Source organism: Eimeria tenella, genomic scaffold, assembly GCF_000499545.2.
Source record: "Eimeria tenella Houghton genomic scaffold, Eth_scaff127, whole genome shotgun sequence".
Taxonomy (NCBI): domain Eukaryota; phylum Apicomplexa; class Conoidasida; order Eucoccidiorida; family Eimeriidae; genus Eimeria; species Eimeria tenella.
In genome coordinates, this window is record NW_013541498.1 from 72,270 (window position 1) to 83,449 (window position 11,180).

The 11,180-nt window shown below is 50.1% G+C and overlaps 3 protein-coding genes across 3 annotated transcripts in view; all 3 read right to left on the reverse strand.

The window, feature by feature from the left end:
- Positions 1-869, reverse strand: part of ETH_00030470 (uncharacterized protein) — a gene marked incomplete at both ends in the record, with an annotated part of 3,079 nt that extends 2,210 nt beyond the window's left edge. Inside the window, one exon of the mRNA XM_013373250.1 lies at positions 68-869. Within this exon, the coding sequence (XP_013228704.1) occupies positions 68-869 (802 nt within the window). The remainder of the gene's footprint in view (positions 1-67) is intronic.
- A 2,504-nt stretch (positions 870-3,373) lies between these two features.
- Positions 3,374-5,764, reverse strand: ETH_00030475 (Immune mapped protein 1; the record flags this gene model as incomplete). The annotated part of the gene is made up of 4 exons (XM_013373251.1): positions 3,374-3,558; positions 3,860-4,007; positions 4,341-4,499; positions 5,093-5,764. The coding sequence occupies 4 exons, from the start codon at positions 5,762-5,764 to the stop codon at positions 3,374-3,376; spliced, it is 1,164 nt and encodes a 387-aa protein (XP_013228705.1).
- Positions 5,765-7,040: 1,276 nt separating this feature from the next.
- Positions 7,041-9,853, reverse strand: ETH_00030480 (uncharacterized protein; the record flags this gene model as incomplete). Its single annotated transcript, XM_013373252.1, has 6 exons — positions 7,041-7,127; positions 7,382-7,494; positions 8,084-8,248; positions 8,563-8,869; positions 9,177-9,236; positions 9,776-9,853. 6 exons carry the CDS (start codon positions 9,851-9,853, stop codon positions 7,041-7,043), a joined length of 810 nt encoding a protein of 269 aa, XP_013228706.1.
- Positions 9,854-11,180: the final 1,327 nt, after the last annotated feature.

The window sequence follows — 11,180 nt, forward strand, 5'->3', positions numbered from 1 at the left end:
GCTGCTGCTGCTGCTGCTGCTGCTGTGGGTTTATCTGTTTTGGGTTCTGAGAAGTCAGGGGGCCCACCTTCTTCCCTTTTTTCCCAAGTGCTGCTTAAAAGGGAAGAAGTTGCTGGTTGGGGGCCCCCTGCCAGGGGCCCCTCGCTGGGTTCTTCGAGCAAGGGGGCCCCCTTGCGGGCCCCAGGGGACTCTTCTCTTTCAGAAGTTTCCCTTTTAAGGGCCTCCAACTCCTGGGGGCCCCCCAAAGGGTCCTGGGGGCCCCAAGTGTCTCTCGGAGAAGAAGGGGCCCCCCTTGGGCTGCTGGCAGTAGGGGTTGCTGGGGGGCCCCCCTGGGGCCCCTCCGGGGCCTCGCTGGGGGCTGGGGAATCCCCCAAAGGGACCTTATGCTGCATTTCTGAAAATGAATTAAAGCTTTTGGGGGCCCCTTTGGAAACATTTAATCCCCTTTTGAGCATATCTAGAAGGCGCACAGACCCTGCTGGGAGCCCCGGGGGCTGGGGGGCCCCCGTGTCCCGGGGGGCCCCCGGGGAGACCCGCCCTGCGGCCAGGGGCCCCTTCTTAGACGGGGGGGGCCCCCTTGCCAGGGGGGCTCCCTTGGGGCCCTTTGGGGGCCCCTGGGGGGGGGCCCCCGGCGACGGAGGCCGGGGAGAGGCCGCGGGGGATATTAAAGGGGTAATAGGGTTTGAAGCGGGCTCGTCTAGGGGCCCCCCGTTGGGTACTGGGGGGCCCCCCGAGGGTACCTTAGGCTTGGGGGCCCCCAAGAATGCTTGGGGAGGCTTCTTGGGGGGGGGCCCCACTGGCTTTAGCAGCGGCGGCAGCTTCTTGCTGCCAAGCTTGGGGCCCTTCGGGGGCGGCGCCAGGGTCGCCATGGGCCCTTGAGAAAGCAACTGCAGCAGCAGCAGCAGCAGCAGCAGCAGCAGCAGCAGCAGCGACGGCAGGGGTGTTCAAGAAGGGCCCTTGAGGAAAGGAAGAAGAGTAATTGCGAAGTGAACTGGAGCCGGAAGGATATGCTGCAGTGGATTGGAGTGTCTGTACACCTGAGATAATTGCTTACTTGAATTGCTTTCCTTCAACGGCCCTGTTTGCGGGAAAGGCGAATCTGGGATTTGAACATGAGAGTTGCTGCTGCTGCAGAGGGAAGCAGAAGAAGAAAGAATGGCTAATAAGAAGCTCCATTTAGTATAATTTGCATTTAGAAAAGAAAAGGACGTATTTCAACACAACTTCTCGCAATTTCCCCCACCTTTTCAACAACGAAGAATTTCCGTGGGCTTCCGACTATCGATCATCTTCTGCGTCGCCGCTGTTGCGTCTTTTCGGCGGATTTGACTTTCTTTGAGGAATAAAAAGGAAAATACTTCAATGCATGCATTAAATCGATTATTATTTGCCCTGTGAGTTTGTCTCAGCCGCTGGAGAGTTGCACTGCCGTTTTGTTTCGGTGGTGTCCACTGGGAAGCTGCACGCAGCCCGCGAAAAGGCTTTTGATTTCGTCGAAATTCGCGCGCGAATTTCTTTTCTTTTTAAATCATTTATTCTTTTTAGAATAAAAGATCAAAAGGAGCGCCGGAGGCTGCAGGAGGCTCGAGACTGGCGCCGCCGTCGAGACCAGCGGCCCTGGTGATCCCCGCGGAAACTGCGAGTTGCGCGAAAACAAAACGCGTGAGACTTATTTCACTTTTTGTGGAACTCACTTTCAGTTTTTCACCACAAAATTGCCCTTTTACTCCGCGAAATTCTGCGGAAATCCCGCAGCAGCAGTCGGTGGCGCTACGGACGACAGACAGTGGCTTGTTGGCGCTGCAGCGGCGAAGCCTCGTGAACAAAAGCCAAATGCCATTAAATTCATTAAATTAAAATTAAAAAATTCATTTCCCGCCAAATTTAATATCTTTTTTGAGTAATTTCGCGCGGTTTCCCTCGGATTGGTGAAGCTGTTCAGAAACATGCACGCGGCGCAACTGCAACTCACGTGCAGAATCGAAAACTTGAAATGTTTGCAAAAAAATAAAACCTTTTCAAAATATAACTTTTTATTTATAAAAGAAATGGAAATATCTTGTCTGATAACTGTCTTTCGCTTCCCAAACATTCGAAATGTGGAAATTCGCAAAAGTTGCAATTTTGGAATATTCACGTTGGAACTGAACAGCAGCGAAAAACCAACAGACTTTAATGGTCCTTTTATTCTCATTTAATATAAATTTAATAAAACAAAGCAATAAAACTTCTTATTCTCATTTAATATATTTGAAAAAAAAGAATTAAACTTTCTTCAACATGGCCATTTGAAGCGCCTGAAACCTTAAAATGAAGCTTGCTGAAGCCCAGCTAGCCACAGCTAGCCAGCTAGCTACGGCCAGCCAGTCAACTACAGCTAGCTAGCTAACTACAGCTAGCCAGCTAGCTAGCTAACTACAGCTGGCCAGCTAGCTAGCTAACTACAGCTAGCTGGATGCGGCCAGCTAGCGCTAGCTGCTCCCGTTCTGATGTCTTCTCCTCCTTCCTATACTCAACAAAAGTAATTAATTCTAATGTACTTTTAAATGCTCTCTTTGGCAACTTAGATATTTCTTTATTCATGATCTGCTTCCAAATAACTGTTCCTGCTTTAGTTTCGATTCAATGAGTCCTTGTTTCCTTGCTGTTGTTAAACTGCCTTATTGAATCATCTGCTGCAGCAGAAGCTGCTGCTGCTGCAGCTGGAGCTGCAGCAGAAGCAGCTGCAGCAGGAGCTGCAGCAGACGCAGCTGCACCAGCAGCTGCAGCAGGAGCTGCAGCAGAAGCAGCTGCAGCAGCAGCTGCAGAAGCAGCGGCTGCCGCTGGGCCAACAGTTGCTGCGGGGCCCAGCGCAGCAGCAGCAGCAGCTGCTGCTGCTGTAGCTTGATTGGCAGGACGCCGCCAATACTTGCTTGCATTACCTAGCAACTCGTCGAAAAAGAAGAGCCAAATACGACAGATTTAGATCAATAGTGTTTCGCTATTGTGCAGAGAGGAAATAACCTTTCAATTCAACATTGTAGTGCTGCTGCTGCTGCTGCTGCTGCTGCTGCCGTTTGCTTCACCTCCAACACTCTAAATTGGAGCTTTTGGATACCCGAAATCCCACACACACTTTATTGGTTTCAACTGAACACTGTGCAGCAAACAAGCACATCAATGACATCACCTGAATCCACCAGATCCACGCTGAGCTGGCCGCCATAACTTCCAGAAGCTGGCGAAATAATGAAAAAATCCGACATATTTCCGCACTTTTGCTCATATTTCTGCTTAATTTCCTTCCGTTTCTGCAAAAATCCGAAAACGCCGCACGACGTCTCGCGAGGTGTACGTACACCCCAAGGAAAGCAATGACACCGCCAGTTCAAGTTCAAGTTGCTGCCGCCACATTTCCTCCTTTTTTGTCGGATCTTCGCTCGTAAGCTCCTGTGGAATCCAAAGTAATTCCATTTCCTTGTTGAATTTCCAATCCGTCTTCAGCCAACCACTTCACAACGTCGGCTTCGCTGAAAGCAGCATCGCCTCCCCGCCGGGAAAGCTGAATGTAGGCGCCCCCTGAGATCGCGAGCAGCAGCAGCAAAAGCAGCAGCACTGGCCCTTTAATTTGAACAACTTCGAAAATCAAAATGCATTTCAAATCCCAATTTCATCAAATATTCACTCCTCTCCACATTCTCAACGCGGATCCCTCCCGCTTCCCCTCACCAAACCCTAAACCCTAAACCCTAAACCCTCGAAAATCAAACTGCATTTCGAACCCCAACTCCATCAAATATTCACTTCCCTCCACATTCTCAACGCGGATGCCTCCCCCTTCCCCTCACCAAACCCTAAACCCTAAACCCTAAACCCTCACCGGCTTGCGTGGCGAGTTCTCCGAACCTCTTCGGGGTTATATTCGCTCCGGCTTTGTACGGCGCCGGCGGCGGCGCCACAGCAGCAAATCCAAACATGGAAATTCCAATGGGCTCTCCGAGCTTGACTGGAACTACTTTATTTTCAATCTGAGAAAGCCACGCAGCCCAGCACCCAGCCTCACCAGCTAGCTAGCTAGCTAGCTAGCCGGCTAGCCAGCTAGCCAGCCACGCAGCTGGCCACTGCACTCGCAGTGCAGCTACCGCGGGGGGCAGCTAGCCAGCTAGCTAGCTGGCTGGCTAGCCGGCAGTGCAGCTAGCCAGCTAGCCAGCTAGCTAGCTAGCTAGCTAGCTAGAGCTGCCCAGCAACTGAACTAAACGCTACACAAGTCGCTGCTGCGCCGCATCAGCAGCAGCGAGCCGCAGCTACCCAGCCAGCTAGCCAGCTAGCTAGCTAGCTAGCTAGCTAGCTAACCAACTTACGGGCCCGGTGTGCAGCAAGAAGACTGTAGCAGGAGGCGCGGGAAGCTCGAAGGGGTGCAGCAAAAGTGAGGCCTCCATTTCGTCTGCTGCTTTTAAGAATTTGGCCCAGCCTTGGAAGTAAGCTTGCCGCTGGGCTTTGTTCCAAATGTCCCACTTGTACTGAAAACAAACAAACAAACAAACAAATAAATAAATAAATAAATAAATAAATAATAAATAATAAATAGTTAATTTAATTCGTTTGCCTCGTTGACTGTGGTGCTGCAGCCGCAGAGCTCAGTTGTGGGCGCCCCAGCAAGCAGCAGCTGCGCTGCTGCTCTGGGAAGAGCAGCAGCAGCAGCAGCAGCAGCCGCAGCAGCGCTGCAGCACCTGCCGCAGCTGCAGCAGCACTTGCTGCAGCTACAGCAGCACTTGCTGCATCTGCAACAGCACTTGCTGCAGCTGCAACATCAGTTTCACCAGCAGCGTCGGCAACAGCAGTAGCAGCAGTAGCAGCAGCAGTAGACCCCCAAAGAAAAAAGCATAGCAGCAGCAGCAGCACCAACAGCACCAATCCTAAAAGAAATGTGGGGCAGCAGCAGCTGCTGCTGCTGCCCCACATCTGCTGTTCTCACAGCTACTGCTGCCACAGTAGCAGCTGCAACAGCTGCCAGACCAGAAACAGCAGCAGCAGCAGCAGCTACAATGAGAGCCGCAGCAGCAGCAACAGCAACAGCAACACAAACAGCAGCAGCAGCAGCAGCAGCAGTCACCTTCATCTCCTGAAGCAAAAAAGTGATTCCTCCGTTTTGCTGCAGTTTGCTTTTGGTGACAGTCTTGTACTTGGGGGGCACAAAGGAGGCCAGCAGCAGCAGCTTCTTGTCTTGCATTTCCTGCTGCTGCATTGCTGCTGCAGTCCACTGCAGAATTAAAGAGCCTTCGTTGAGTTCAGCAGCATAAAACAAGTATGCATGCGGCAGGTTCGCGTTGCTTCCTGCTGCTGCTGCTGCTGCTGCTTGCTGCTGCGCTGCTGCCAGCAGCTCCGCGTCGGCCGCGGAGAGCGCCACCACCGGCGACGCCGGCTGCTGCGCTGCTGCCGCCTCCTGCTGCTGCTCCTGCTGCTGTTGCTCCTGCTGCTGCTGCTCCTGCTGCTGCTGCTCCTGCTCCTGCTGCTGCTGCTGCTCCGCAGTGGTTGGGTTTGTGGGGTTTGTGTCCTTCCCGTCCGAGGCATTGGCTGGCTCCCGCTCGCTGCGGTCCTCGCCGGTGAGTGCTGCTGCTGCTGCTGCGCCGTTGGCAGCAGCAGCAGCTGCTGCTGCTGCTGCTTCCTGCGCCTTTTCAGCTTGAGAAGCAGCAGAAGCTGCTGCTTCTGCTGCTTTGTCAGCAGCAGAGACAGGAGGCTCTGCAGCAGCAGCTGTCCCCCGACTCTTCCCGCAAGCCCCCCCCATGGCCCATTCCTCGCTGCAGCAGCTAAGAGAGAAAAAGAAAAGAAAAGAAAAGAAGTGAAACTTAAAAAAAGAAGTTTGCTGCTGCTGCTGCTGCTGCATGCATCTGGGCTGGCGAGGCAGCAGGAGTGCCAGCCGCCCGCGAGGCAGCAGCAAAGAGGCTTGGGCCACCTGGGGTCAAACTGGAGCCCCCCGAAGCCTTTTTGCACTTAAAATGCAAATAAAATGCATTTAATTTCAAATAGATGCATATAAATGCATTTATTTGAAATTAAATGCATTAAACAGCTCTTAATTAAACAAAGTTCTTCAATTGCGCGCAGCACGCCCAGCGGCGCGCGCCAGCGTCTCGCTGCAGCACAGAGACCGCCGGCACAGCACACTGCCGCGTGCGAGCCGCCAGCGCAAGTCGTGGTCCCCAATTTCAATTAATTGGGAACTAATTAAAGACTTTTCTTTGAAAAGTTTCTCCTTTTGAAGAAGTGCTGCAAATTTGAATTCATTTTTTCCTCTTTTTCCGCAAAAACGCCAAAAATTGGCCGCCGATTGCCGCGGTGGCTGTACAGCGTCGCAGAGCGCCGCTGGGCCAGTGGACAGACACTGCAGGCAACGAACAACTCAACGCGCCTTCTCTTCTTTTTCCTTTTAATTTTATTTATTTACTATTTATTATTATTTATTATTATTTATTGTTATTTATTTACGTATTTATTTAACTTTTAAGTCTTTTCTGCTACAGCCGCCGCGCCAACCCCCAGCTGCCAGGCTCACACTGCAGGGGCCACAGGGCTCACTGGGGAGGGGGCAGCCTTAACTAGTTTTGCTGTCTCTTGGTTCTATTTTAGTTTTTAATTTTGGAATAATTACATAAACCCTAAACCCTAAACCCTAAAAAGGGGTTCCAATGATAAGTCTGCCTCTGGGAGGCGCCTGCCGCCGCTGCCCGGGCGGGGGGCCAAATATGCTTCAGCAGCAGCTGTTTGCGCTGCAGGGCTGCTGCTGCTGCTGCTGTTGCAGGCGCCGCTGCGGGAGGAGCTGCAGCAGGTGCAGCAGCAGCAGCAACAGCCTCTGCAGAGGCAGCAAAACTCGCCAGCTGCAGCTGCAGCTGCTGCTGCAGCAGCATTCGCTGCAGCAGCTGCTGCAGCTGCAGCACCAAGCGCTTTGGTGCTGCTGCAGCTGCAGCAGCAAATGCTGCAGCAGCTCGCGTGGCTGCTGCTGCTGCGGGAACTGGCCTCCTATTAGATTGGCAAGCAGCAGCAAATCTGGATTTTAATTTATTTTATTCTGAAATAATTTCATCAATTAGTCCCACTGCCTTCGCCTCCTCCGCAGAGAAGACTTTGCTTTGCTGGCGCCAGCTGGCGATCTGCAGCAAACAAGAACCAAAAACAGCAGCAGCAGCAGCAGCAGCAGCAGCAGGGTAATAGATAAGGGTCTTTCTGCTGCTTGTGATGCGTGTTCTTCAAAATGGCAGGGAAGAAAAAAGCGGAAGAAATGCTCTTTGAGATTTTAATGAAAGCAACTGCATGCGGCGAGGTGTACGTACACCCCAGGCACTGCAAGTTGGAATTTTGAATTTGAAATAAAATTAAAAATGAGCAAATTATAATTTGTTTTTACTTCTTCTGCTGTTCTGCCGCAGCGCTTGGCCAGAAGCAAATCAAACAATTGCTCTTGAGCAGCAGCAGCAGCAGCTTGCTGCAGCAGCTCGTCAGCAGAGCCTTGGGCTGTGCCTGAGGAAACAAAGGAACAATTTCGCTTCTTTTACATTTCTAACGTTTTTACTGCTTTCTTTTTTAATTTCTTTTTGAATTTCTTTTTATCTTCCTTTTTATTTTCTTTTTATTTTCTTTTTAATTTTATTTCTTCACCAGAAAAAGAACAGCTCAAATGGAAGTCAATGAACGCATTTAATGCCAATTAATTAAAAAGCATTTCCACGATTTTGCACTTCAACATTTCAAGTTTTAAGTGCATTTAAATATTTATTTTTAAGTTTAAACATGTTTTCAAACAAAAGCGCGAAAATGGATTTTTATTTGCTGCGAAAGTTGCGTTTGCATGCGCAGGAGCATTTCTGGGGTGTACAGACACCTGAAAAAATGCATGTTGGACTCTTGAAACGGGAATTAAAGATTTAATTATTTAAAAACGGAAATCAAAAATTAAATTCCTTTTCGAAGTTCAAAAAGATGCATTTGTTGCCTTTGCATGCACTTGAATTGGAAAAATGGAACGCCCTGCGGTGTCTGCGCGTACACCCCGCGGGTGTACGTACACCCCAGAAAGCGCCAACGCAGCGCCGGGTGTACAGACACTCACAGGCCGACTGGCAAAAGAATATTTTTGCATTTTTTGCTGCTTTTCTTTTTCCAAGAAGGCCCGAAGACAGCAGCAAAGCAGCAGAGTGGCCCACACACCCCACAGCCAAAGTCTTCAGCAGCAAATCCCCAGACACCAGGCCCAGCACGTCATACAGCGCCAGCGCTGTGGGGCCCCACACCCACAAGCAGCAGCAGCAGCAGCAGCAGCAGCGAATGCAGCAGCAGCACGTGCAGCAGCAGCAGCAGGTATAGCAGCAGCAGCAGGTGCAGCACCAGGTATAGCAGCAGCGGCAGGTGCAGCAGCAGCAGCAGCAGCGGCAGGTGCAGCAACTGGAGCAGCTGCTTCTCTTTTCGTGTCTTTCTCGTCTGCTGCTGCCTGTCTCTTTGCTGCTGCTTTTAAATTCTAATTTTATTATTTTTATTTTTATTTTATTTTTATTTTATTTTTATTTAGAAAATTTTGAAGTGCAGATTCACCTGCCGAAAGAGGGCCGCCTCTGCTGTTGATGATAAGTTCAACTCGGGCTTTTTCTGCTGCTGCTGCTGCTGCTGCTGCAGTTGGGTTTGCTGCTGCTGCGATTTTGGGGCTTTTGAGGTTCATTCTGCTTCTCATTTTTTCTTCTTTGCTGCTTTCCCGCTGCTCCCCCTGCAGCAGCAGCAGCTGTGCTGCTGCTGCTGCTGCTGCTTCCTCCGTCAAAGGGCCCCACAGAAAAATCCGCTTCTGGAAGTGCAGCAAATGGCTGAACACGTCGCTGCCGCTGCGCAGCGCAGTGGGCAGCAGCACCTGCAGCAGCAGCAGCAGCAACAGCAGCAGCAGCAGCAGAAGTAGCAGCAGCGCTGCTGCAGCAGCAGCGGTAGCAGCGGCAGCGCATGCTGTACCTACCGGACCCTAGCAGAGGCAGAAGCAGCTCCAACAGTAGCAGCAGCAGCAGCAGCACTGAAAGGCGGGAGTTGAGGAGCAAAAGGATTGATGCTGCTGAAGCTGCTCTCGGCTCGAGGACAGAAAATTCACAAAGTGCTGCAGCAGCAAACCTGTAGTGGCGCAGCAGCAAACTTGTAGTGCTGCAGCAGCAAACTTGTTGGAAGCTTACGGGGGCTGGCTGCTGCGCCGGAGGCGGCAGAGCAGGCGCTGTTTCCAGCAGCGCCTTTAGCTGGGAAGCAGCAGCAGCAGCAGCAGCAGCAGCAGCAGCAGCAGCAGGAGCACCAGCTTTTTGTCTGTTTTCCGGAAAAGAGCCGATTCGGGGGGGAACTTGGCGAAAAAAGAGAGCTGAAGAGGAATGGAAGGAAAATAAAAACGAAAAATGCGGCTGGGACAAAAGAAAAAGAAGAAATATAATTCTGAAAGTGCTGCTGCGCAAGGCAGCACAGAGCCGCCTAGTGTTTGCAACTCGAAAGCTGCAGGTACACCCCAAAACCACCGCCATCTTCTTCTTTTAAAAGAGGAAGTTCTCCCAAATTTGAATTCCCCTTTTATTCCTTTGTGTCTCACGGGGTAGGGTTTAGGGTTTAGGGTTTAGGTTTTAGGGTTTAGGGTTTGCCATTTCAAGGTCGTCTGCTCCTGTTCAACATCGGGAAAGAAGAGCGCGGTCCTCCCCCTTTTTGTCTTCGCCTTCATTTTCTGTCATTAAATTTAAAATTGAAATTAAAAATGGAAATATATTTTTAAATGTATTTTCAAATTGGTGCAAACTGCGGGCCTTTCGGCTGCATGTGCTGCTGCTGCGGTCTGGTAGCCGGTGAGGTTCAGGGCTGCTGACGACAGGATCATCGCTTGAAAAGGTGGTAAACCTTTCTTTTAATTGTTTAAATTTATTTCTTATTTCATTTTATTTCATTTTGTTTCTTTTCCTAAATTAAAAGTACCTTTTAAACTCCGTTTCAGATCCAAATTCAACTTTCCTGCTGCTAGAGGGGCATGCGCAGCAGCATCGAGTGTGTCCCCTAGTTCTTGAACAGATCTGCAGCTAATTAAATTCAATTTCCATTTCAATTATTAAATTCGAATAATCAAATGCAAATAATTAAGTTCAAATAATTAAATTCAAACAATTAAATTCGAATTACCAAATTCAAATTATTGAATCCAAGCTATTAAATTCAAATTGTTCAGTTCAAATTACTCCTCAATTTCCTCTCCGCGTCAAGACACCGCAGGCTCCGCCAGCTGCTGCCACTGCTCGCTGCCTCCAGCCAAGACAATCAGCAGCAGCAGCAGCAGCAGCAGCAGCAGGAAAAAGTTTCCCCGGCCTCCTTGCGAGGCCATTTAAATCGTTTTCTTCTAAGTGGGGAAACTCACGGGGAGAAACCTCTACATGCATCAATGCATGCACAAATGCATGCATAAATGCATGCATAAACGCATGCACAGACGCATGCATAAATGCATGCATGCATGCATGCATGCATTTGTTTCCATTTACTGCAGCAAGTGACAGAATAAGATCATTTTTTCCTTTCGAGAGTTCAAAAGGCACTAAACAAAAGGCTTCATTTATCCTTTCCTTTTCATTTACTTTTTTAACTTCAGCTTTATTTTCTTTTCAAAAGAATTCCATTTCTTCGAATCTTCTGATTTGCAATTTAGTTGAAGTCACCTTCGACCCGCGCTGCGGCTTCTGCTGCGTCTGTCCCAGTTGCTGCTGCTGCGGTGTCTGCCAGCAGCAGCAGCAGCAGCATCTCCTCGATTTGCTGCTGCTGCTTCTCTTCCTTTGTTCTGCTTCGAAGCTGATTGCGCAGCACTCCCAGTTTGCTGCTGACGCTGGAAACCCGCATGCTGCGGCGCGGGCCTCCTGCTGCTTGCTGGAGCAGCAGCAGCACTTGCTGCTGCTGTTGCTGCTGCTGCTCCTTCTGTGGACATCTTCTTTTGCTGCTGCAGTCTGTAGGTATGCCACTCGCGGGCTACGGACTGGCTGAAGTCCACGTGGATGCTGCAGCAGGGCGAAAGCGCAGCAGCAGAACGTGCAGCAAATTGAGACGAAGCAGAAACAAAAACGGAAATTTTGCACTAAATACGAAATAAAAGCAAAATAAAACATAAAACAAACAAAAAAAAGATGAAAATCACAAAGAAATGAATTAAAACCCCCCGATCGTTC